Genomic DNA, 27342 nt, shown 5'->3' with positions numbered 1-27342 from the left:
AAACTGGGTTTGAATCCTAGTACAGCCATTTAACAGACTGGATACTTCCAGGCAAGTTGCTTAACTCCTGTGTACTGGGTTCTTGTTGGAAGAATCATGTGAAATGAGATGTGTGTAAAGTACGCAGCATGAGCTGGCACACAGGAGGTACCCTGGAGAAGGGACCGCATGCGTGTGTGCTAAGCGGTTCAGTTGAGTCCGACTCTGTGCGACTCTATGGACTATAGCTCTCCAGGCTCCTCTGTCCATGGGGATTCTCCAGGCAAGAATACTGGAGTGGGTTGCCATGCCCTCCTCCAGGGGATCTTCCCCACCCAGGGACTGAACCCAGGTCTCTTATGTCTCCTGCATTGGCAGGTAGATTCTTTACCACTAGTGCCACCTGGGAAGCCCAGAGAAGGGACCACATTGGTCTTATCCATCCCTTTCAAGACCTGTGGTGTTGACCATTCCCATGGACTTTGGTTCTTGCTCTATTCCTCAAGGGCTGGGCTTAGGGATCCCAGATGTTACCTTGGAAACGAGGCTGGCCCTGTAGGCTGCCAGAGCCTTCAGATACTCCTTCTTCGCTGCTTCGGTCTTCCTCTTGTAGGCCTGAAAGATCCAAGATGTGGGTGATATCGGGGAGAGGTCAGGTGGTCAGCCTGAGCTCATAGGGCTGGTAACTGGCGTTAACCTCTGAGCTAGGTCTGCTTCTATCCCCCCCGCAGGCCCTTGAGGTGAAGCCACAGGCTTACAGCCAGTGGGTAGGAAAGCTGTGACCTGGACCCCAGACTTTCAGAGTTGGAGGCACACGATGGCTGGAGATGCTTGTTCCCATTTAACAGACGAGGCAGCAGAGGTCCAGTTTCCTCCCCCACTTAACCAAGTCGCTAGTGAACACAGCTACAGAACAGCCAAATGGGACCGGGCCTACCTCCCCAGTTTACAGATGGGCGAAGTGAGCCCAGTAGAGTCCTCAGCAGAGGCTGGGCAGAGGCTAGTTCCCCTAGTTCCAGAGGCTGGACCTGGTTCCAGACCTTCCAAGTCTGACTACAGAGCCTTGAGGGACGGCCCAGAAAGGGATGGGGGCTCACCTGCTTCTGCTCCTCTCCCAAGCTGTCCCACATGGAGGCCACGATTTTGGACACATCCCCGAAGGTCGCGCTGGGGTTCTGTCCCTTGATGGCAGCCTGAGTGTCTCTGAAGAAGAGTGCGTAGGCTGACACAGGTTTCTGTGGCTCATTGGGATCCTTCTTCTTCTTCTTCTTTGGGTTCTTGGCCTTTTTGCCAGGATCGGCTGAAGGTCTCTTTTCTCCCGACATCTGCCCGGGTGAGGGGAGTTAGAAAACCAGAGAAGCCCAGGACCTCCAGCTAACCGACCCAGCCTAGGCCGAGCTGGATCTTCCTTAGCTTTTCCCAGCTTGCCCAGCCCTCCTCACACATTGGCAATGCCCTGGCCACCCGCTGGGCTTGAATATACACACACACATAAATCACACACAAGCGAATGAGCACACATGCCCTGGGTACGAGCCCTGGGTTTTTCATTCAGAATGATGGTAAAGTTCATTCAAAAAAACACAAGAGAAAGAAACAAGTTACTGCCCTATAGAGCAATAAAACCATCACCTCTGAGCCTTTAGTCTTTTCTGCTGCACAGAAGTCATTTGTGTCTCTACAGGGAAAAATTAATTTGCCTTGCAATCGAACAAAAATTGCTTACCTCTTCATCACTTTGCCCTCACCCCAAGTTAACATCTTCCTTTACAGAACGTAAAAGCCCCCATCAATAATGAGGGAGGAATCAAAAGGAAAGTATAATCTCCCAGAGAATCATCAGATAATTCTTGAGCCTGTTCGATAAGGCAGTGATATACATTGAAAGACTGTGCAGTTATCTGTTTTTGGACTATTTCCAAGTTTTGGATATATATATATCTTTTCTTAACACCTCTCCCTTCTTGTGATCACAAATAATCCCCAAAGATTATTCTTGATTGAATGAGACCGGTCTCTTCCACCACATTTCAGCTCTGCGACTTGGGGCAGGTGGCTTAGTCCCTCTGACCCTCTTTGAAGTTGCTGGATGGGAGAGAGGTTAATGTAACTGTCAGCAGGGTGACCTCACCCTGGATACCTGGCCTCTGATGCAGTCAGACTCCAGGATCTCAGTACTGTGGGCACCTGGCTTCCAGGATGGAGGGGGTGGGCACGTCCCCCACCGACTAGGACTCCCAGGCCACCCAAGGACCAGGGATTTTGGCCAAAGGCCATGGATCCTGCCATGAAGACTGTGGCTCTAATGCTCCAAGAAAATGAGGGTAATATCGTAAACTGATAAGGAAACCACGGGCCAGACTCAGGTCTGTGGGTCTGAGGGACAGTGAGGGGCAGTCTGTGGCCACATCAGTCCTATTCTTGAGTGTTTCTCTGCGGTCACCCACCTCTCCAAGCCTCAGTTCTGTCTGCCGAGCAGATGGGGCGTTGCGGGTGGTTTAGAGTACGTGTGCTAGAGCCAGACTACAACCACCTTCGTTTAAATCCTGGTTCAGTGACACCTGATAAGTCACTTGACCTCTCTGTGCCTCAGTTTCCCCACGTGGCAATCAGAGATAATAAAGCCACCTACTACATGGGGTTGTGATAAAGATTATATGGATTAATACCTGTCATGTCCTTAGAATAGTATCTGCCCCATGCAAGTGTTTTAGAAGGATTTGTTAAATACAAATTAAATTAAAAGTACCTCCTGCCTGGACTACAGTAGTGATCAAGTTACCCTGAGGATGAAGCTGGACCAGGATCCAGATGTGCCCACCCCAGCTAGGAGGTCAGGGTCTCTGATGGATGCCACAATTACTGCCCCAGGCCTCTTCAGGGACACCACGTGGAAAGAAGTGAGAGGCCCTTATGAAGAAGAAAGGGAGGCAGACATTGTGGGAGGGAGCAAGTCTTGATTTTACCAGTGGCTCAAGGAGAGACTGTGGGAGAGGCATTGTGGGAGATTCCGGGCAAGCACAGGCATCCTTGGCTTTGATGGGTCTCTGTTTCCTGCTCCAGTAAAACAAGATGCTCTTTGACAGGGAGGGAGGCTTGGGGTCAGTGCAAAGAAAGCTCAGGAGCTGGACAGGTGGTGAGTTCTCATTCCCTGGAATGTTCTTGAAGAAGCAGGACAACCCCTGGTTCCAGGGATCTGCAGGGGTCATGTCCGCAGTGGGGGGGTTGTTTTTAATGCTCCCTCTCACAGTGATGCCCAGAGGTGCCCCGTGCTGGACCACACATCTCTGTGGTCCTCCTGAAAGGTCAGAGTGGCCACAAGATGTGGCCCTGAGGATCTTGCCATTGCCATCAATGCCACCAAAATGATCCTCTGGCCATTGAGGAATAAGACGTCATCACGTTTTTCCAGAATTTTCCTTGTTTTCCGACAAAGGGGATAGTTATACTCTTGTAGTCTTTTCTAGAGGTAGGTGATGCCCATTTTCCCACAGGGCCTGTCCCTTGCTGACGGGAAGGCGTTCTAAGGCATCTGAAGCCTTTGCATCTCCATCCCCACGTACCTTGAAATGTGCCTCCGACTCCTCCTCCTGAGTTGAACTGGAGGGAGAGGGGGTCGCTGACTTGCTCCCTGGGGGTGACGGGGAGCTGTGGGCGATGCCGCTCCGGATGCCCATCTGAGAAATGAGCTGGGACTGGCTGAGGGCGCTCATGTGGCTGGCCAGCATCGCTGGGCGGCCCAGCAGGGGCCCTGGTCGGCCCGAGTCATAAGCAGCAACCTCCGAGTGGACCATCTCCTGGATCTAAGAAAGGAGGAGATTGCTTGCTGAGTTAGAAAGGGCCAGCACATCAGCATTGTCAGACTCAGAGGAGGCTGTCTGCTCTGACCTGTGGCTTCCTCAGGGACCCCTGCGTGATTCGGTGCACCCCTGGGGGGCGCCATTCTGCTGACAGTCACGCTGGACGGCTGGCCGGTCAGCATCTCAGCCCTCGTGAGAAAGCCCACTTCAGTTGTGAATAAGTTATTTGATGATATTGCATCTTCTCTCCTGAAACACGGTATATCTTTGCATTTATTCCCTGTACAGCATAACAGCAAAGAGCAGAGATGCTGGAAGCCGCCTGCACTTTGAAATCTGGTTCCACTTGTACACTGGGTGACTTTGGCAAAGTTACTTAGCCTCTCTGTGCCTCAGTCTCTACATCTGAAAAATGTGGATAATGATTAAACCTACCTTCTAGGGGTGTTAAGGATTAAATATGCCTGGCACACGGTAAGCCCTATACTGTATAAGGGTTTGTTAAATACAAAAAATAAATAAATCCCTTAAGAACATTTGCACTTTCCCCCCGCCACCATAGGTCAGTAGTGTTCTTACTATCTATTCCCCAGGATATTTTCTAACTGGTTATTTTTGGAATATAAAGAAAACTACTGAGTTTTACATACAGGCACTTCTCGTACTAATCATATTTAGAACAGTGTGTATTTTTCACCTAAAAATTATACATGTATATAGGTACACACACACTGTTCAGTGAAGCATACCAATTTACATATTCTTATAGTTATTTTTATTTCCTTTAAATTTGTGGTCAAATTCTAATTTCTAATATCTAGTATCTGTGTTTTCCTTTTCCTTTTTATTGGAGAAGTTCTTCAGTTTTCTATTTTATTTTGTGGGATTGTTTTTTTTCCTCCTTAAAATAATCAAATCTCAAATCTGTTCATCAGGTCTACTCTTTCTCTGCTTTCTAATTCTTTATCTTTATTCATCTCTTTATAGTATCTTTATCTAATTCTTTTATATTTATTAATCTCTTCTGCTTTTGCAGTTTGGTTGGTGTTGCTTCCCCCTCAATTCTGAGTCACATTTTCAATTCATTATTTTCATCCTCAATGTTTAGAAATATGTTTCATGCTATGAATTTCCCTCTGAACATGACCTTAGCTTTTCCCAGACTTCATCTCATGAGATTTTCATTATTATCCTTTTTGATATACTTATTCCTAAATTTTATTTTTAATTTCCTCTCTCATGGAACCGATGTTTAAGAAGACTTTTGGAACTTCTGAGGTTAAAATTTTTTGTTGTTTCTTTCCTTTCTGCTATTCATTTCTTATAACAAAAGTGATCAAAGAATATAATCTGTACCATTTGTACTTTAGAGAATTTATTCTGGTTTCCTTGGGGACCCAAACATGCTTATTTTTTAACATTCTTTTTTTATTGTAGTAAAACATGCATAATGTGAAACTTACATTTTAACTATTTTTAAGTCTACAGTTCAGTGGCATCAAGTCCATTCATACAACCATCACCACCATCCAACCACAGAACTTTTTTCATCTGGCAAAACTAAAGCTCGGTACCCCTTCAATACCCCTCCCCCCATTCCTGCTCATTCTGCCCCTGGCAACCACCCTTCTACTCTCTGTCTCTATGAGCTTGACTAGTCCAGGTACTTCACTTAAGTAGAATCATACAGTATTTGTCCTTTTGTGTCTGGTTTATTCCACTCAGAGGCTTCCCAGGTGGCTCAGTGGTAAAGAATCTGCCTGTCAAGCAGGAGACATGGGTTCAGCCCCTGGGTCGGGAAGATTTCCTGGAGAAGGAAATAGCAATCCACCTCAGTACTCTTGCCTGGGAAATCCCATAGAGGAGCCTAGGGAGCTACAGTCTATGGGGTCGCAAAGAGTTGGACACGACTTAGCAACTAAACCACAACAGTATTCCAGTTGGCATAATGTTTTCAAGGCTGACTCATGTTCTCCCATGAGTCAAAATTTCCTCCCTTTTAAAGACTGAATACTAATTCCCTTGCATGAATATACTGGACTTCTCAGGTGGCTCAGTGGGTAAAAAACCCACCTGCAAGGCAGGAGGCACAGGAGACACAGGTTCAATCCCTGGGTTGGGAAGAGCCCCTCGAGGGGCATGGCAACCCACTCCAGTACTGCTGCCTGGAGAATCCCATGGACAGAGGAGCCTTGGGGGCTACAGTCCATAGGGTGGCAAAGAGCTGGACATGACTGAAGTGACTGAGCACACACATAAGCATGAATATACTATTTTCTTTATCCACTCATTTATCATCCATTTGGGTTGTTTCTACTTATTGTAAATGATGCTGCTTTGAACACTGTGGTACACATATCTGTTTGAGTCCCTGCTTTCTATTGGAGTATAGTTGCTTTACATTGCTGTGTTAGTTTCTGTTGTGGAGCAAACTGAGATCAGTTATACGTATACATGTATAATATATCCACTGTTTTCAAGATTCCCTTCCCATTTAGGTCACCACAGAGCACTGAGTAGAGTTCCCTGGGTTACACAGCAAGTTCTCATGAACCATCTATTTCATACATAGTAGTGATATATGTCAATCTCAATCTCCAAATTCTTCCCACCCCCCCAAAGATGTTTAAATTTTGTGTATTTTCACAGTATTTGGAGCTGTGTTTGCAGATTAATAGTGTAACATTTCTCTGTCCTGTCAGTGATGATTATTTCGATTCCTTTGGTTTGTCTAAAGTGAAAATAGAAGTCGCTCAGTTGTGTCTGACTATTTGTGACCCCATGGGTTATGCAGTCCATGGAATTCTCCAGGCCAGAATACTGGAGTGGGTAGCCTTTCCCTTCTCCAGGGTATCTTCCCAACCCAGGGATTGAACCCAGGTCTCCCGCAGTGCAGGCGGATTCTTTACCAGTTGAGCCACAAGGGAAGCCCAAGAATACTAGAGTGGGTAGCCTATCCATTCTCCAGTGGATCTTCCTGACCCAGGAATCGAACTGGGGTCTCCAGTGTTGCAGGCGGATTCTTTACCAACTGAGCTATCAGGGAAGCCCCTTCGTTTGTCTAAGTTGCCAATAACTTTTCTGCTTCCATCAAAATCTTTCTTTGAAGCTTTTGTTTTGGGAATCTGATATTGGTTTTTACATCTTACAATGTTGTTCAGCCACAGAAAAGAAGGAAACCCTGCCTTCTGTGGCAATGTGGACAGGCCTTGAGGGCATTATGCTGAGGGAGATGAGCGAGACAGAGAAAGACAAATCCTTTGTGTTCTTACTCCCACGTGGCTGGCTCAGTTGGTAAGAACCTGCCTGCCAGTGCAGGTACACATAAGAGATATGGGTTCAAGCCCTGGGTTGGGAAGATCCCCTGGAGTAGAAAATGGCAACCCACTCCAGTATTCTTGTTGGAAAATTCCATGGACAGAGGAGCCTGGCGGGTTACAATCCATGGGGTCACAAAGAGTCGAACACCACTGAGAGATTAAGCGTGCGCGCGCGCGCGCGCGCACACACACACACACACACACACACACACACACACACACAGTAGAACGTGGTTGCCAGAGGGTTGGGGGAAATGGGTGAAGGTTTTCAAAAGTTAAAATTTCTAGCTATATAATGAATAAATTCTGCGGACCACATGTACAGTATGGTGATTATAATTAACAATACTCGTGTCCGACTCTGTGTGACCCCATAGACGCCAGCCCACCAGGCTCCCCCATCCCTGGGATTCTCCAGGCAAGAACACTGGAGTGGGTTGCCATTTCCTTCTCCAATGCATGAAAGTGAAAAGTGAAAGTGAAGTCGCTCAGTCATGTCCGACCCTCAGCGACCCCATGGACTGCAGCCTTCCAGGCTCCTCCATCCATGGGACTTTCCAGGCAAGAGTACTGGAGTGGGGTGCCATTGCCTTCTCCAATTATATAGTTAAAAGCTGTTAAAATACTAGATCCTAAAAGTTATCACCACACACACACACACACACACACACATTTATTGTGGTAATTATTTCACATTCCCTGGTGGCTCGGTTGGTAAAGAATCCGCCTGCAATGTGGAAGACCTGGATTTGATCCATGGGTTGGGAAGATCCCCGGGCAGAAGGGAAAGGCGAGAATTCCATGGGCTGTATAGTCCATGGGGTTGCAAAGAGTTGGACACAATTGAGTGATTTTCACTTCACTTCACTTCATATACATGCATCAAATCATCAAGCTGTATCCCTTAAACTTAAATATGCTAAATCTCAATAATATCTCAATAAAGCTGGGAAAAATTTTAAACACTTTTAAAAAAGAGTAGCCTTTAATATCTATTCTCTAAGCACCCCTTTTCCATCCCAACATGTACACACCTTTCTTTCCATGAATTTTAAACAAGGGCCTGACATTATTTCTTCAAGGGCAAATTAGCCTTGGGGCTCTGTGTTTAGGGCTTGTCGTCTGTTTCTTTCTTTCTTTTTTTCTTCCTGGTGCCTGCTTTAGAATTCTTCAACCAGATATTCCTGACTCAGGAATTTAATATATGACCAACACTTGGTAATGGCAGACTTTGAATTTTTGCAAATTTTCTAAGTCTGAAATGCTCCCAAAGTTGTTCTAATTTGCACTGCCCTCTTTACTAGAGAAGTCAGACATCTTTTCATTTGTTTCCTGGACATCTGGGTTTCTGTTTGTACTACTGGTGGGGGTGTAAACTGGTAAGACACACACTTTAGGAAGCAATCGGATGATACATATCCTATAATCTAGCAAATCTACATTAAGATATAAAGAGCTTTCCCACATACACAAGAACACATATATACTGCAGAAAATTTGAAAGACTTTGAAATGGGCAAATGAATGCCCTTTCAATGGCATCCTAGGTGTTGGCTCAGGGTCATCTGTTTCTACAGGAATGTATACTTTTGTCTTTGACTAGGCTATGGGCTTCCCAGGTTGAGCTAGTGGTAAAGAACCTGCCTGCCAATGCAGGAGACATAAGAGACATGGGTTCAGTCCCTGGGTGGGGAAGATCCCCTGGAGGAGGGCACAGCAACCCATTCCAGTATTCTTGCCTGGAGAATGCCACAGACAAGGAGCCTGGCAGGCCACAGTCCATAGGGTCGCAGAGTCAGACACGGCTGAGTGACTGAGCATGCACACAGGCTATTTGCTGTTTCACAAATTTAGTTGTGACACGTGGGATCTTTAGTTCATCTAAACTCTTCATTGTGGCATGTGGGATCTAGTTCCCTGACAGGGATTGAACCCAGGCCCCCTGCACTGGGAGTGTGGAGTCTAAGCCACTGGACCACCAGGAAAATCCCCCTTGCCTTTTTTTTTAAAAGGTGTTTTTATTTTATTTTATTTGTTTTCTGTCTACAATGCATGTGGGATCTTAGCTCACCGACCAGGAGTCAAACCCGCAACCCCACTTGCACACAACCCCCTGTGTTGGAAGTGTGAAGTCTTAACTACTGGACCACCAGGGAAGTCCCTATTTTACAACTTTGTAAGCTGTACAAAAATGAAATTAGTGCTTATTTTTTATCATTGATTTTTTAAAGAAATTGTGGTAAAATACACATAGGATTCCCCAGTGGCTCAGCAGTAAAGAAACCATTTGCAAGAGACCTGAGTTTGATCCCTGGGTTGGGAAAGATCCCTTGGAGAAGGAAGTGGCAACCCACTCCAGTATTCTCACCTGGAAAATCCCATGGACAGAGGAGTCGGACATGACTGAGCACAGAAACCCACATGTAGGATAAGATTTATCATCTTAACGACTTTGAAGTACAGAGTTCAGTGGCATTCAGTATAGTCACATTGCTGTATTACTGTCACTACAATCCATCTCCAGAGCTCTTTTCATCTTGCAAATCTGAGACTCTGTATCTGTTAAGCCATAACTTCCTGATTCCTTCCTCCCTGAAGTCCGTGGCAGCCATTATTTTACTTCTATGAAATTTGACTACTATTCTATGAATTTGATTACACTAGGTACCTCCTGAAGTGGAATCATACAGTTCATTTTCTTTTGTGACTGGCTTATTTCACTTAGCATAATATGCTAATGGTCATCCATGTTGTAGTATACATCAGACTTTCCTTCCTTTTAAAGGCTAAATAAAATTCCATTGTATGCATATACTGCATTTTGTTTATCCATTCATCTATTGATGGACACTCGGGTGCTTCTGCATTTTGGCCATTGTGAATAATGCTGCTATGAACGTGGATGTCCAAATACCTCTTCAAGACCCTGTTATCAATTCTTTTGGATATATACCCAGAAACAGAATTGTTGGCTCATATAGTGATTCTATTTTTAATTTTTGAGGAACTGCCATATTGTTATCCTAAGGGCTTGCACAATTTTATATTCCTACAAATAGTGAACAAGTGTTCTAGTTTTTCCACGTCCTTGCCAACACTTGTTTTCTCTCTCTCTCCCTTATTTATTTTTTTGATAGTAACCATCCTAATGGGTATGAGGTGAAATGCAACTGACTCTTGTGTATAAAAAGGCAAAAAATGTTGTCTCATAGAGGTACTAATTGATCTTACCATGTAGAAAAGAAGAACCTGAACATTATATTCTTGCTCTATAGATATCAATCAGTTTTGCAATTATTAGAAATCTTATTTCAACACTCTTGATTGCCTATATATGTACTTATTCATCAGATTCTCCTTTGAGCTGATTATAATATTTTACTGGCTTCTTCATTAATGAATAAATTAAATAATCTGATGTTTCATTTTATATTTATATGAGAGTTATGATATTAACTTTCAAAAATTACACACTACAACAAAGTTTGTTATGGCATCTTTTAACTTCAGAAAAATTGGAAATAATTTGAATGTTTGCTAGTTGGGAAATGGTGGAAATTTGTGATGTATTCACACAATGTAATTCTGTACAGAGTTCAAGCAAATGGCGTGGAGGCACACCTACCAATGACAATGAACTCAAACCAATACTGAGTGAAGAGTTTCAGAAGGACGCACACAGAAGAATAGCTTTACGTAGGCATTCAAGACGTAAAACATCACTAAAAAGTGTTTATATAGGATCTGAATAGAGACTTTTAATTGTATCCAATTCTTCATGATCCCATGGACTATAGCCCACCAGGCTCATCAATCCATAGAATTTTCCAGGCCAGAATACTGGAGTGGGTAGCCATTCCCTTCTCCAGGGGATCTTCCCGACCCAGGGATGGAATTTGGGTCTCCTGCATTGCAGACAGATTCTTTACCACCTGAGCCACTAGGGAATCCCAAAATGCATGAGACTTATAAAAATATAATAAAGGCCTAAAAACACCTTCTGTGGTGCAAGTGTGCTGAAGTTTTTACTCTGTGGATCCTGATTCCTCTCCTTCAGTAAACAACACACACAAGAATCCTTGTCTCAGGCCTAAGGCATCCTCCATCTGGTCAACTGGTCTACCCTTTCTGCGGCAGCATCTCACTGGCATTGAATCACGCTCACTTCTTTCCCATCTTTAACTGAAAATCTCCCTTATTTCCAAGGCTCCTAAGGACTTCTGCCCCAACTTTCCCCAGAACAGTCAGCTTCCTCACTGTCACTAGGCCCTCCCCTCCCACCAGCAGCTGGTCATTTGGTACCCTCATTACTACCAATACCACTTAATCATCTTCATCTTCCTCACTACTGGCCTCATCAGAGGAAGAAGAGGAGAAACTTCTGTTAAGCATTTAATATGTGCCAGAAGCAGTGCTAAGCTTTTCCATCTATGGCCCATTTAATCATCAAATAAGGTGGATAATATCATTATCCCCACTAAAGTCAAGACTCAGACAGGTTCAGAGACTTGCCCATGATCACACAGTTACTGCAGGTGGAGCTGGGTTTCCTCAGACCATTGTACTTTCTCTCTAAGCTATGACACCTTCCCCAAAGACACCCCTCAGTCCCTGACTCCAAGAACTGCTGCCTCTCCAGGCAGCCCTCTTCCCTCTGTCCAGGGCCTGGCTCCTGGTTGCCCAACTACCTAACCAGTTGCTCCTTTCTGGTCTTTTCCAGCCCACTCCTTCAACACTGGCATTCCTTTAGCTTTATCTGACTTTCCCTCCTTTCTTCCAGGCCCCCTGGGTGAGTCGTGGCTTCTGCATGGATGCCTACAAATAGGGGGCATTTCCCAGAGATGATTCCAAATTCCCATATCCTGCCTAAGAAAGTGTTTTGGTTAAAGCCAATTTTAGAATTTGGAAGGAAAAAAGGTGAGCTCCGAGGAACAGTACACAGAAATGGTCAGACAATGTCAATACCTCCACACATTCTAGAATTCTCCATCAGCTCCCAGGACACTTTCCCCAACCAGAATTCACCCTGGTCTGCCCAACAGGTTGGAAAACCATTGCCTTTTGTCCTAATCAACTACAGCAGATGCTGTGAGGGGCCTGCCCATTTGCCCCTGGCCTACTTTGGAGGTCCCCCCGCCCAAGTCCAAGGGTTATTGTACCTGCTGATGGTTTCCTGTGTCTCCCTTCCTGAGAGTGTTTTCTGTCCACTGGAAGTGCTGAACCCAGAAGTAACCCTCAACCCCTGAGGGACAGCAGTTTGTGGATAAAATCTCGGCATTCCCCACTCAAGAGGACAATTCTAAGTTCCATCCCATACACTTCCTGGAGGGTCCGAAACAAGATTCCAAGTGGTCACAGCTCACCACCCTGCCCTTTCTTGGCTTTCTTCCCTTCCTGTCCCTCTTCCCTTCTTCCTTCCCAGAGCATCCTGGGATTACCCCCAAGCAAACTATGTGCACCCAAACATTTGTGTTGGAGTCTGCTTTATGGGGGATCCCAAATGGGGGTCACAAATTAAGACACCAGCCCTCCTCTTGGCTCCCAGCATGGCTTCCTCAAGCCCAGGTGCTCTGTTGGCCACCAGAGTGACCCTTCAGGAGTATAATTGTCTCTTCCCTTCTCAGAAGCTTCCAGTAGCTCCCTCACGACCTGCTGGCATGGTCCCACCCTTGTAGGATGCCCCCACCCTCTGCACCATCTCTTTCCTCCCAACCTCTCCAGGTTCTTCCCAAAGCTTCTTGGGACATGTGGTCTTCTTCCTAGAATGGAGACTGCTTCCCCCATGGCTCACTGGTCCTTTCCTCTGTATCATCATCTTCGAGGCTAATCTGAAACATCACCTCCTCAGAGAAGCCTTCCCTGACCTTTCCGCTCCTCCCTCCTTTGGCCACGACTTTTACCTGGGCCTTCCCCAAGGCTCATCCTGGTGGGGAGGGTGCATCTGCTTATGTGTAGTGATATAACGTGCTTCCCCAGCACCAAGCAGGTGGCCCAGGCCACAGCTGGCGCTTATGAGATGGCTGGTAACTAAATGAACCAAGCCTCCTGCTCGTCTCATGGAAACATATGGTCACGTCCAGGAGCCACATCTGAGCCTCTCCCGGAAGGATGAAACAGAGGAAATGGTAAGGTGGCGGCGCTGTGAACATAATTAGGTTCGCCTGGCTTAATAGATTCTCAGGGCTGCAGGACACAAAGGTGTTTTTCCGCAAAGCTTCATTTGCAGTCTCTACGGAGAGCATCCCCGATGCCGAAGGCACCCCCACATAGCAGGGGGAGAAGCAATCACACCCGTCTCCTTCCCGCTTTCTGCTGATTCACGACCGCACATCCGCCCTGCTTCCTCTAAGGCAGGGACAAGGTGTCATTCAATATGACCTCACGCTCTGCCCAGGGACTTGGGAGTTTCTTTTTTTTCCTGGAGGCAACAGTGGCTCTGCTTAATTCTCTTATTGAAACCTCTACCTCAGCTCCAAAGGGTCTGGAAACTTCTTATTTCTGAGCACAATCAAACCCCAAAGGAAAATGAACAAGCCACTGACCATCATTTTACAATCCCTTTCATAGTCTCAGAGGAGCTCTTTCCAACATATACTAATATCTCTGCTTCATAGAGGATGGTAAGAATAGTCATAATAATACCAATACTTACTATCATAGTTAGTGAGTGTTATGTCCCAGGCACTGTGGTAGGAGCTTCATGAACAAACTTTGACATAAAGCCTCCTATTGTCTCCCTTTTATAATAAAGATGCTGAAACCCAGAGAGGGTAAGAAACTTTCCCAAGGTCACAGAGCTAGGTAGTGGGAAAGTCAGAATTCTTGCTGTCTTCAAAGACTGAGATCATTTTACTGCATTTGCTGATGTTTTTTTTTTTTATGTTTTTAAATTTTATTTACTTATTTTTGGCCCCACTGGGTTATCATTGCTGCACGCAGGGTTTTCTCTAGTTGTGGGGAGCAGGGCTACTCTAGCTGTGGTGTGCAGGTTTCTTACTGAGGTGGCTTCTCTTGTTGCAGAGCACAGGCTCAAGGGCACTCGGGCTTCAGTAGTTGCAGCTGGAGGGCCCTAGAGCATGGGCTCAGTAGTTGTGACACACAGGCTTAGCTTCCCTGCAGTGTACCCACAGATCTCAACACCTCTAATACGGGTGGAGGGTAATGAACCCGCTCTCACAGGGCAGCTGTAAGGAGCCAATGAAAAGAGAGCACTGTAGAGAACCTGGCACATAGTAGGTCTTCAACCTGAGAGGTTTCCTTTCCTTCATGCCCTCATGGACTTGCTCAGGGTGTAAGCTTGAATTGGATCTCAACTGGGCTAAGAGGGCAGAAGCAACGGCAGTTTCTGGAATATGAGAGAAATATGCAAGAATCCAAGAGGAGGCACTGATGACAATAAAAATAACAGCACAAGGCCTGGCACAGGGCTGGTGCTTCAAAGATATTTGTCATAGTTGTTAGATAAGGAGTTGGGAAACTTCTTTTGTAAAAGGCCAGATACCAAATATTTTAGGCTCTATGGACCAGATGCAAGTACTCAATTTTGCCATTATAGCACAAAAGGCAGTCACAGACAATAAGTCAACGAATGGGCACGGCCACGTTTCAATAAAACTTTATTTATAAAAACAAGTGGAGGGCCAGGTTTGACTTATAGACATGGATTGCCAACCCCTTGAATGCTGTTAAGTAAATAGAAATGGTGATAGAAGCACTACTCTGTATTTGGCAGTTAACATCTGCCAGGCACTGACCTGACTACATTTCATTCTCACCCAGTCATGGGAGGAAGGTGTGTTTATCAGGAGCATTTTACAGAGGAGGAAGCTGAGGCTCAGTAAAGTGCCTGAGGTCAACAGTGGTAAGTGGCAGAGCTGGGATTTGAATTAAGGGTTGACTAGTTCCCTGTGTCTTCAGGTACTACCTCACCCTCCTGCTCAGCCGTGTCCTAGAACACAGCTGCTCAGTGTGCTGCCCCGGGCCTAACCCTGCCCTGGCCACCAGCTGGGCTTTTGCTCTGTCTGACTCATATCACAGCCTCTGTTTCAAATCAGAAAGGTCTGGAAGAGTGGCAGAGACCTTTGGCCATTGTCCTCTGACTCTGAGCTTCCGTGGCTGTCTTGAGCCTCTTTTTCATGTCCTCGACTGAGCCTCTGCCTTCAGCTGCCCTCATCAGAACTGCCTCTGTGGTCCTTTTACTTGTCTAGTCCTCCTCCTGTTACTCATTCATTCAACAAACCTGCCCTGAGGGCTGCTATGTCTGAGATCCTGGGATAGAACCAGGGGACTAAAAACACCCTACCTGGAATGCACAGTCTGATGGGGAAGGCAAAGATGTAGCCACACAGTTTCAACCGGGGCAATAGCATGGTTGTGTAGGAGGATCAGGGAGGGGGACAGAGAGGAGCCCCTCCAATGGCTGGAGAGCCAGCAAACCTTCCCACAAGAAAGACTCTGAGCTGCTCCTGGAGAGGAGGTCTGCAGAAGACAAGAGCGGGGGGATGGTGTTGCCACATGCGCAAAGGCACAGAGGCATGGAGCAGTGTGATGGCTCACCGCGTACCCAGACATCTGACCAAACATTATCCTGGATGTGTCTGTGAGGGTGTTTCTGGATGAGATTAACATCTGAACCAGCAGATTGAGTAAGCAGCCTGCCTTCCCCAACATGGGTTCAATTCAGTTCAGTTCAGTTGCTCAGTCGTGTCCTACTCTTTGCAACTCCATGGACTACAGCACACAACGTGGGTGGGTATCATCTAATTAACTGAAGACTCAAACAGAACAAAAAGGCTGAGCAAGCTGGATTTAGAAAAGGCAGAGGAACCAGAGATCAAATCGCAACATCTGCTGGATCATCGAAAAAGCAAGAGAGTTCCAGAAAAACATCTATTTCTGCTTTATTGTCTACGCCGAAGCCTTTGACTGTGTGAATCACAACAAACTGCGGAAAATTCTTCAAGACAGGGGAATGCCAGACCACCCGATCTACCTCCTAAGAAATCTGTATGCAGGTCAAGAAGCAACAGGTAGAACTGGACATGGAACAACAGACTGGTTCCAAATTGGGAAAGGAGTACATCAAGGCTATATATTGTCACCCTGATTATTTAACTTATATGCAGAGTACATCATGCAAAATGCTGGGATGGATGAAGCACAAGCTGGAATCAAGATTACCAGGAGAAATATCAATAATGTCAGATACGCAGATGATATCACCCTTATCACAGAAAGAGAAGAACTAAACAGCCTCTTGATGAAAGTGAAAGAGGAGAGTGAAAAAGCTGGCTTAAAACTCAACATTCAGAAAATGAAGATCATGGCATCTGGTCCCATCATTTCATGGCAAAGAGATGGGAAAACAAAGAAAACAGTGAGAGATTTTATTTTCTTGGGCTCCAAAATCACTGCAGATGGTGACTGCAGCCATGAAATTAAAAGATGTTTATTCCTTAGAAGAAAGGCTATGACCAACCTAGACAGCATATTAAAAAGCAGAGACATTATTTTACCAACAAAAGTCCATCTAGTCAAAGCTATGGTTTTTCCAGGAGTCATGTATGGATGTGAGAATTGGACTATAAAGAAAGCTGAGCGCTGAAGAATTGATGCTTTTGAACTGTGGTGTAGAAGACTCCTGAGAGTCCCTTGGACTGTAAGGAGATCCAGCCAGACAATCCTAAAGGAAATTAGTCCTGAATATTCATTGGAAGGACTGATGCTGAAGCTGAAACTCCAATATTTTGGCCACCTGATGCAAAGAACTGACTCATTGGAAAAGACCCTGATGCTGGGAAAGATTGAAGGTGGGAGGAGAAGGGGACGACAGAGGATGAGATGGTTGGATGGCACCAATGCGATGGACATGAGTTTGAGCAAGTTCCGGTATTTGGTGATGGACAGGGAAGCCTGGCGTGCTGCAGTCCACGGAGTCACAAAGAGTTGGACACAACTGAACGACTGAACTGAACTGAACTGAAGAGGGAGCCTGCCTCCTGAGTGCTGGGACATCAGAGCCAAACCGCCAACTCTCCTGGGCCTCCAGCCTGCTGACCACAGATCCCGGGAAGAGCAGGAGATGAGGATAAAGGGGTAGCAGAGGCTAGGATGTGCAGAGCTGAGTTGCGGGGATGGTGCCTGCCAGATGAGAGCTTCAGGCAGAGGTGGGTCAGAAGCCAGGTCTGTGTACTGACAGCCACCAGGGTGTCCTGTGATTTACAGCAGAACCGCCTTCCTGGAGGAAAGCTGTCCCAGGGCTCTGAGAAGCAGCAGAGACCCTGTAAGGCAGTTTCCCATCGCTGTTGTAACAGATTACCACAAACGAACACGAACTCATTACTGTACAGTTCTGGAGGCCAGGATCCATCTCACTGGGCGAAGCTCAAGGTGTGGGTAGGGCTGGTATGTCTCCGTGATTGTTTTTCTTTAGGATGGATGTGGTCCTTATTCTTAGGCTCATGGCTTTGCATCACATGGCCTTTTCTCTCTCTGCTTCCATTGTCACATCAGCTATTCCCAATGTTGGACCCCCCTGCCTGCCTCTTATAAGGACTCTTGCTTACATCATTGAAGTGAAGTGAAGTGAAGTTGCTCAGTAGTGTCCGACTCTTTGAGACCCCGTGGACTGTAGCCCACCAGGTTCCTCTGTCCATGGGATTCTCCAGGCAAGAATACTGGAGTGGGTTGTCGTTTCCTTCTCCAGGGGATCTTCCCAAACCAGGGATCGAACCCAGGTCTCCTGCATTGCAGGCAGATGCTTTTAATCTCTGAGCCACATTCAGTTCAGTTCAGTTCAGTCGCTCAGTCATGTCAGACTCTTTGTGACCCCATGAATCGCAGCACGCCAGGCCTCCCTGTCCATTACCATATTGCGGAGTTCACTCAAACTTATGTCCATCGAGTCGGTGATGCCATCCAACCATCTCATCCTCTGTTGTCCCCTTCTCCTCCTGCCCCCAATCCCTCCCAGCATCAGAGTCTTTTCCAATGAGTCAACTCTTCGCATGAGGTGGCCAAAGTACTGGAGTTTCAGCTTTAGCATCATTCCTTCCAAAGAACACCCAGGGCTGTTCTCCTTTAGGATGGACTGGTTGGATCTCCTTGCAGGCCAAGGGACTCGCAAGAGTCTTCTCCAACACCACAGTTCAAAAGCATCAATTCTTCGGCATTCAGCTTTCTTCACAGTCCAACTCTTGCATCCATACATGAGCACTGGAAAAACCATAGCCTTGACTAGACAGACCTTTGTTGGCAAAGTAATGTCTCTGCTTTTCAATATGCTATCTAGGTTGGTCATAACTTTTCTTCCAAGGAGTAAGCGTCTTTTAATTTAATGGCTGCAATCACCTTCTGCAGTGATTTTGGAGCCCCCCCCAAATAAAGTCTGATACTGTTTCCACTGTTTCCCCATCTGGGTCCATCCAAATAATCCAGAATAATCTCCCCATCTCAAGGTTTAAACTTAATCACATCTGCAAAATCCCTTTTGCTGTATAAGGTAATATATTTAAAGGCTTCCAAGATTTGGACATGGCCATCTCGGAGAGGGTGTTCTTTAGTTACCGCACCCCAGAATCAGTGATGTGGAAAGTCACAACCAAAGCTCCCCAAGATCGACATTTCCAGAGATACAGCACTCTCTGAAGCATCCTCAGGCTTTAAGAGTCAAATATCAGAAAACTCTTTTCTTGGCCATGCCAGGCAGCATTCGGGATCTTTGTTCCCCAACCAGGGATCGAACCTGTGTTCCCTGAAGTGGAAGCACAGAGTCCTAACCACTGGACAGCTAGGAGGTCACAGAAAGCTTTTTTTTTTTTTAAGAAAAAAACTCCAGCACGAGGACTTCCCTGGTGGTCCAGTGGTTAAGAATCTGTCTGCCAGTGCAGGAGATACAAGTTCAATCCCTGGTGGTAGAACTAAGATCCCACATGCTTCAGGGCAATGAAGCCTGTGCACCACAAACTATTGCGCCCATGCTTTAGCGCCTGCAAGCCGCAACAAGAGAAGTCACTGCAATGAGAAGCCTGCGCCCTGCAACTAGAGAGCCCCCGCTCGCTGCAACTAGAGAAAACCCGTGAGTTGGAATGAAGACCCAGTGCAGCCAAAAATAAATAAAGTATAAAACTCCAGCACAGAAGAGATAGGGAGCCAATAGGAAGCATTCCTCAGCGCCTGCCTCTTGCCCTGAAGCCTCATCAGCAAGTATTTCTAATAAACTTTCATGCTTGGCGGGAGATCCGTCGCACACTGACAAATTTCTCCAGAAATCTGAGATGTCTTGTTCAGAGTAATAGCTACAGTGCCCAGGTGCCCAGCTGCTATTGTAAAATCAGTAAGCATTTAATTGAAACAAACGACTATAATAATAGTACATTATCCCTGCAGGCCGAGCACCATCACAGTTTTAATTATTGAGTTAAGCGTCAGACTAATTTATTCTTGAAAGCAACAGCCCCATTCCTGGTTACAGTGATCATCCCGTTATGAATATGTAGGCACCAGCAGGGAAGGATCTAAATGGAAAGCCATTTGTCCTCTTAGGGGCTGGTTTTGTCTTTGAAGAAAGGTTTGCAAACACAGGATGCTGAGACACTGGGATTGTCCTGCTGGGGGTGTGAGATTTCTGCTGGGTTGGGATTTCTCCTAGGGGGTGTGGTCCTCAGGCTTCCCCTATCTAGGATGTAGGCTCTTACTCCTCTGGATGGAGCCTGCACTAGCCCCCAGCTTCACTCTGAGTTAAGGCCTGAGTCTTAACCAAGTTATATGCTTCTGGACCCGGAGAAGAGAATGACAACCCACTTCAGTATTCCTGGGGCTTCCTGGTTCAGAGGGTAAAGAGTCTGCCTGCAAAGTGGGAGACCCTGGGTTGGGAAGATCCCCTAGAGAAGGGAATGGCTACCCATTCAGGTATTCTTGCCTGGAAAATTCCACGGACAGAGGAGCCTGGTGGGCTACAGTCCATGGGGTTGCAGAGAGTTGGACACGACTGAGTGATTAACACTTTCACTTACATTTCACGCTTCTGAAACAACCCACCACCATCACTTCCACGCATACCACTCTGGTCTCTCCCTATTGCTTTTTCCTCATTCATTCCACTCCGCACCCGTACCTCCTACCATCCCTTGCACATCGAAGCTCAGGGCCCTCCTCTAGCTCAGTGTGATACCCCCTCGTGGACATCTGCCAATATATGGAGATACTTTCAGTTACGATAGGAGACCTGGGTTCCATCCCTGGGGTTGGGAAGATCGCCTGTAGAAGGGAAAGGCTACCCACTCCAGTTTCTAGCCTAGAGAATTCCAGGATCACAAAGAGTCAGACATGACTGAGTCACTTTCAGTTTCACTTTTTTTTCAGTTAACGACTAGGAGATGCTACTGGCATCTAGTAGGCTGGTTGTTGTTCGGGAGCTAACTCGTGTCCAGCACTTTGTGACCCAACGGACTGCAGCATGCCAGGCTTCCCTCTCTTTCACCATCTCCTGGAGTTTGCTCAGACTCACGTTCATTGAGTCAGATGTCCATTGAATAGGTCAGGGATGCTGCTAAACATCCTACTAGGCATAGAACAGCCCCCTGCCATGGACAACTACCCAGCCCCATATGCCAAGAGTGCCAAGGGCGGGCCGCTTGGAAGTTAGCCATCGCCTTTGTTCGGATGTTCCTCCCCACCTGCAGGAACACCTACCTGCCTTACTCCCTCATCTCTTTCCAGTCTTCGTTCAAACCTCCCCTTACCTGAGGCCTTCCCTGACCATCCCACCTCACACTGCAACCTGTCCCCACCCCACCCCTCCTGCCTTCCCAAGTCCCTTTGGACCACTCTTCTTTGTCTTCCTTCCAAAGCACTGACCACCGGTGAACACACCATCCGACTTCTTCATTAATTGTCTTTCTCATCGTGCTCCCCCTGCCAGGATGTACTTTCCACATGAGCAGACAGCTGTGTTTTGTTCACAGGTGTTTGTACTGGAAGAGCACTTGCCACAGAGCAGGCTGTTGGTTGAGTGAATTGTCTGCTCAGTCTCCTTCTTCCTTTACCTCCTACATCTACTCCGCCTCCAGGTCAGGCAAGGCCATCTCCTCCTCATCTCCCACATCCACCCCTCTTGCTCAGCTTCAGAGCCTGGGATAATTAATTTTATTTATTTACTTATTTGGGGGGCTGCACTCGTCTCTGTTGCTGCTCAAAGGCTTTCTCAAGTCGTGGCGAGCGAGGGCTACTCTCTAGTTGCAGTGCATGGGATTAGTTGCCCCGAGGCATGTGGGATCTTCCTGGACCAGGGATCAGACCCATATCCCCTGCATTGACAGGCAGATTCTTAACAACTGGACCACCAGGGAAGTCCCTGGGATAATTAATTTTATGTGTCAACTTGACTGGGCTAACAGATGCCCAGGTGCTGGTAAAATGTTATTTCTGGGTGTCTGTGAGGGTGTTTCCAGAAGTGATTAGCATTTGAAATCTGTCTGCTGAGTGAAAAAGAAGGCCCTCCTCAACATAAGTGGGCATCAGACAGTCCACTGAGGACCTGAATAGGACAAAAAGACAGAGGAAGGGCGAACTCTCTCTTCTTGAGTGGGGACATCCATCTTCTCCTGCCCTCAGTCACTGGGGCTCATGATTTCAGGTCTTTGGACTTAGACTGAATTATATCATCAGCTTTCCTGGTTCTTTAGCCAGCAGACGGCCGATTATGGGACTTCTCGGCCTCTAAAACCACAAAAGCCAATTCTTATAATAAGTTTCCTCTTCCATGTATCTATCTACGTCCTGTTGGTTACGTCTCCTTGGAGAACCCTGACTGGCACATAGCTCATTTCTTTTTCCTGGACAATGAAACATCTCTTGCTGGGCTGCCCAGGGGTGTCTCCAGCAAGCATTTTGGGGGTTACTCCCATGTACCACAAGCGATGTTCTTGGTTCCTTGAGGGAAGAAACTGAGGCCTGTGATCTGTCAAAGTCCCAGGGTCCAGAGGGCACTGCCTCTGAGCCACAGACCCTGGGACACAGGGAAGGCAGGTACAGGCCCTGTCATTCAGGAAAGGCCACCAAATCCAGCAGAGGGACAGCTGAGCGAACCATGTGAATCCGTGATTTACCATTAATGCACTCGCCCATTCAACAAGTGCAGTGTGTCCCCTACAACCTGTGCTCCCGGGACACAAACTACCCCATCCCTGCGAACGGGCGGAGGGGGCACCACGTGGAAGCCCTGCTCACGCACAGGTGATTCTTCTAGAGCGTGAACATTTTGTGCCACCATGGAACAGCCTCAGACTGCAGACGATGCTAATCCAGCCGAACTCAGAGAGCAGTGGAGGAGTCAGCTGTGCTCCCCTGGCCCACGGACCCCACCATCTAACCCTCATCCCATCTGGCCACACATCCTGGCATGAAAGTGTCTCCCAGTCTTTGTGCATTTTGCTGTAACCCAGTGGTGAAGAGGTATCTTTACACACCCTTCCATCAAGCCACCCTCCCAGTTCTCACTGAGAGTTTATGTGGTAAGGATTTAACATGGATCTATCCACTGTGCAAGAATCTGCATTAGGGATCATTGCTGCTGCTGCTGCTGCAAGTCGCTTCAGTCATGTCTGACTCTGTGTGACCCCATAGACGGCAGCCCACCAGGCTCCCCCGTCTCTGGGATTCTCCAGGCAAGAACACTGGAGTGGGTTGCCATTTCCTTCTCCAATGAAAGTGAAAAGTGAAAGTGAAGTCACTCAGTCGTGTCCGACACTTAGCGACCCCATGGACTGCAGCCTACCAGGCTCCTCCGTCCATGGGATTTTCCAGGCAAGAGTACTGGAGTAGGGTGCCATTGCCTTCTCCGAGGGATCATTACGATTCTCTAACTACAAAGCTTCAGAGGTCTTGAGAGCCCTGTTTTCCCCATAAGCTCTGTTTTTAGGATTTTGCAGCATCTCTCATCACAGAAGAACCATCTATATTGATTGTGTGTGTGCATGCATGCTCAGTCATGTCCAACTCTTGCGACCCCATGGACTGTAGCCCGCCAGGCTCCTCAGTCCATGGGATTTCCCAGGTAAGAATACTGGAGTGGGTTGCCATTTCCTACTCCAGGGAATCTTCCCAGACCAGGGATCGAACCAGCATCTCCTGCATTCAGGTGGATTCTGTACAGATTCTGAGACATGCAGGAAGCCCGTGTGTATGGACTAGGTATCTGGTATGTGCTCAGCTCTGTACTGGGGATTCACAGTGATTAATACAGGTGTGGTTTCTGCCCCACGGAGCTGACAGTCTTATGGAGGAGACACATTGATCAATTCCGCCCCTAAATCAAGGTGCAGTCACAACAGTGATGGGGCTGAAAGGAAAGCCAAGGCCACAGGGATCTAGTTTGAGGCAGACTGGAAATCCAGAAAGGAATCCAGAAAGCCTGGCTGGGATGAAGGAGAGTGGGGAGGGGTAAGAAGGGCAGGGAAGGATGAGACTGAGATGCAAGAAGGGGCCAGGCTGGAGCAGGACTGGAATGCCAAGTGAAGGCCTTCAGATTTCATTCCATCACTGGGAGTCCAGAAAAGCAGATCAGCGACTTGAATTTTACAAAGGCGAGCTTGGCTGCCATGTGGCAGGTGGCAGCTCCCAGGTAAAAAGTGACACAATCACCATCACAGATTCAGGAAGATGGAAAGTAAGAGATGGCTATCAGAGACACAGAGGGAGAGAGGCAGGATTCGGGACAGGTCATGGCAAAGGGTCAAGGATGACACTGGACAGCCAATGATGTTCCTGGGCTGGTCACAAGGGAGAAAAGGCAGGTCCAGCCACGTGGGGAAGAGCAGACAGCTGTGAACAGGCCGAGCTCGGGCACAGCATCGAAGTGGGGTCTCCATGTGGGGATGGTCGATTACGTGGTCTGATAAGAAGGGGACTAAGCAGTGGAAACTGGCCTGGGGTCCTGGAGGTACCCATCCACAACGGAGGATCAGGCAGGGCATAGGGGGCCAAGAAGAGGCCTGAAAAGGAGGCCGGGAGTGGGTGCTCTGAGCAGTGAAGGACCTCAGGAGCCTCACTGTCACACTGAGGAAGCAGAGGAGCGGGCTGTTCCAGGAAGAAGGGGTGGCGAGTTGATCTAACTGAGCTAAATGTCAAGTGTTGGCTTTGGCAACACTTGGCAACACTTTGGCAACACTTGGCAACACTTTGGCAATGTGGAGGCCACCGGGGCCCTAAACTACTACCAGGTTTCATATTCGGGGTGGGGTGGGCGGAGGCCAGAGTGAATGCAAGGGGAAGGAATACAGACAACCTGGGCCAGTGACTCCTTCTGGAAGTTCTGCTGGGTGAGATGGGATAGCAGGACAGCGTCAAAGGATGACTTTCTATTTAGATGCTGCAGCTCAATCCGGGAGGGCAGGTGTTCCTGTCACAGGAACGCCCTCGCGGGGACCTTCGCTGCAGAACTGATGGGGGGCATCCTGGCTCTGCCACTCACGGGATATCCCGTCTCCAGCGATCCTTTTAACAGCCCGTGAGGCACATGCTGCAGCCTCCACTTTACAGAGGAGCCCATGGAGTCTCAGAGGTGAATTAACTGCTCCATGTCCACAGCTCAGATGGAGCAGGGCCGGGTCCCACCCCAGGTCTGCCTGACCCCACATCTGAGCTCTTCTCAGTACTGAGGGTGGAGGATGCAGCGTGGGCTGGGTGGGCCCGGGGTTAGAGTGCCCGAGGGAATGGTTCTGTTACCTGCCTTGTTTTGACTACTGCTGGACTCCTCTGTGTCTCTGTGAAGGACTGGGAGGGGGTGAATATCCACCAGGAAACTGCTATGATTAAAGCAAGACTGGAGGCAAAGCCTGGGGTCCGGAGTCAGCACGATGGTCATCCCTGAGCTCCAAGGCACTCCTAGGACTGGGGATGTACTGGGGTCAAGGCAGGGATGCAGCTCGGGGAGCCCCCAGGGGCACATGAGAGGTGGTGAGGGTTTGGTCCTGCAGGTGGTGGGAGCCTAAGTAGCTGTGAGCAGTAGACAGTCTGGCAGATTCCCTGTGCTCAGGATAAGAGGCCAGAGGTGGGGTCGGGAGGTAGGCGGGGCAGATGCGATGGACAAGGGAGAGCTGAGGAGGGAGCCAGCACCCTCGGTCACGGGAGGCCGATAAGCAAAATGACCTGTCCAACTGTGAATCCTCCATCTTCCTGAACTTGGTCTTCGATTCCTACTGGAAGGAGGCCTGGTGCCCCTGCCCACAGCTGTGGGGTTGAGCCTCGTTCCGGGAAGATGCCTCTGCTGAGCTGTTAGCCAGCCTTGGCTTCCCCATCTGGGGGCACGAAGGGTGTCTTTTACTCCCTTATCTCCTTGTCTGTCTCTCTGTGTACCCCACTGGATATAAGCTCCTTGAATCAGGGACTCATCTGCCCAAGGCTTGGGAGCATGCCTGGTACATAGTAAATGCTCAATAAAAGCATACAGAATGAATGAAAAAACACAGGAAGGAATCCTGATGAAATGAAGCTGAGAAATTTCCTATGTCCTCTTCAAAGTCTTGCAGCTTTAAGCACTGGAGTCAAGATTTGGGACCAGAAAAGGGGGTTATTTCCTCCCAGCAATGAGTTCCCTGTGGACAGACACCCCTTTTTCATTCCTAGTCCAGACCCCATGCCTATTACCAGCTCAGCCCCATCCCAACACCAGACCACTTGGTGGGGACTCTGCCAGACCCCCGTCCTCAAGCACTGCCCTCTGGGGGTGGGGCAGCTCTGATCTATGGGCCCAGCTCCCTCTGCTGGGAACCCAGTTTGCCTCCAAAACCCTGAGTCGCTTTACAGGGCTCTGCTCAAATGTCAGCACCTCCAGGGAGGCCTCTTGGGCTCGCCCCATAAACCAGAGTCCCCAGGTGACGGCCTCTCATGCATCTTGCATTTTTTTTTTTCCCTTGTCATGTCCAGAATCATACATTCACCAGCATGTGGACATGGTCCCAGTCATGTGCTCCATCCGTGAAGGCAGGGACCGTGGCTACTCTCCTTGGAATTGTTTCTCCGGTGCCCAGCCCCAGGCCTGGCACCCAGCAGGCATTGGGTAGATGTAGGAGTGAACAAGGAGGCCTGGGAGCTCTGGGCTCCACAGTGGCAACCTCCGGAAGCCAGGCCCATGGAGGCTGAGCCCCCCGTGAGACGCGCCTCCCAGTCCTCCTCTCCAAGCATCGAGGCACAGCTAGGTCCCTGCTTCCTTCAAGCCTCTCCCCGCCTGGCTCCCCGCTGGCTGTCCCCACATGGCAGCTTCCTCTTCTTTGCTTTTGCTTATGCTGTTCCTTCTGCTAGTGGTGACCTCGGCCATCCGCACAGGTGTAGAGATTGGCTGAGGTCGGCTGGTCCCGGTGTACCCCTGAATACCCGCGTGACTTTGCTTAACCTATTTCCTCTCTCTGGGCTTCCTCAATTGAGGGGCTCTGAATGAAACCAGATTTGCATTTCAGAAAGCTGCACTAGCGGTCCTGGTGGGGAGGAACCAGCTCTTGAATGAACCAGAAGGGGACAGACGGAGGCAAGAGACAAGTTCACAGGCTTCTGTACCAGACTCGGCCCTGACTAGGGGATGCTGAGCTGGGGTCCGGCGGTGGGCCTGAAGCCGAGATCAGTGGAAGTAAGAGGGACTCAGGAGATAGGCCCAGCGCGGCTCAGAGACTGCTGGCAGGTGGCGGGACCCCAGGTGAGAGGGAAAGACAAGGAAAGGGAAGGGTTACTCACTCCCCTCCCCCTGAATGGGGAACATTCTACATTCTGAATTAACACATGTGCTAATTAAAACCATCTTTCCAGAGAATTTATGATAGGATATTGCAAGCTAATTATGAATTCTCTGTAGCAGATCCTGAGCGGTGTGCTAATGTGGTGTTGAAATCTCTTTGGCCACCCTCGTTTAAATTATTCATCAGGCCCTGCAACAGTTGTGAACTGTAATTTAAACAGTCAGCTCATGAATATTCAATTAACACAACAAACACTGGCATGTTTTACTGCCTTGCCGCTCAATATTTTGTATCCTCGCCCGTGTTTACATGTTTTTATGAACTCTCGAGAACAGCGCTGCCTGTTGAAGTCCCTGGTTAAGGGGAGATTGAAATGCTGGGGAGGGGGCGGGAGGCAGCAGACATTATTTCTGACAAACTTTCTCAGAAGAGTTGTGGGTGATCAGGCTGGAAGGGTCCAGAGACGGGGTGCCCAGAGAGGGCAAGGACTGGGCCTGAGGTTGCACAGCAGATCCA

At 48.0% G+C, this 27342-nt stretch overlaps 1 protein-coding gene across 9 annotated transcripts in view; it reads right to left on the bottom strand.

The window, feature by feature from the left end:
• TOX2 (TOX high mobility group box family member 2) overlaps window positions 1–27342 on the bottom strand; it is a 153377-nt gene that overhangs the window by 4475 nt on the left and 121560 nt on the right. For all 9 annotated transcript variants that reach the window (XM_025000596.2, XM_025000595.2, NM_001206688.2 and 6 more), the window contains 3 exon segments: window positions 3543–3782; window positions 1077–1304; window positions 514–594 (listed from right to left, as the gene is read on the bottom strand). In XM_025000596.2, the coding sequence (XP_024856364.1) occupies window positions 514–594; window positions 1077–1304; window positions 3543–3782 (549 nt within the window).

Source organism: Bos taurus, chromosome 13 (genome assembly GCF_002263795.3).
Source record: "Bos taurus isolate L1 Dominette 01449 registration number 42190680 breed Hereford chromosome 13, ARS-UCD2.0, whole genome shotgun sequence".
NCBI lineage: Eukaryota > Metazoa > Chordata > Mammalia > Artiodactyla > Bovidae > Bos > Bos taurus.
The sequence above is the reverse complement of the archived record's forward strand: the minus strand, read 5'-3'. Positions and strand labels throughout refer to the sequence as shown.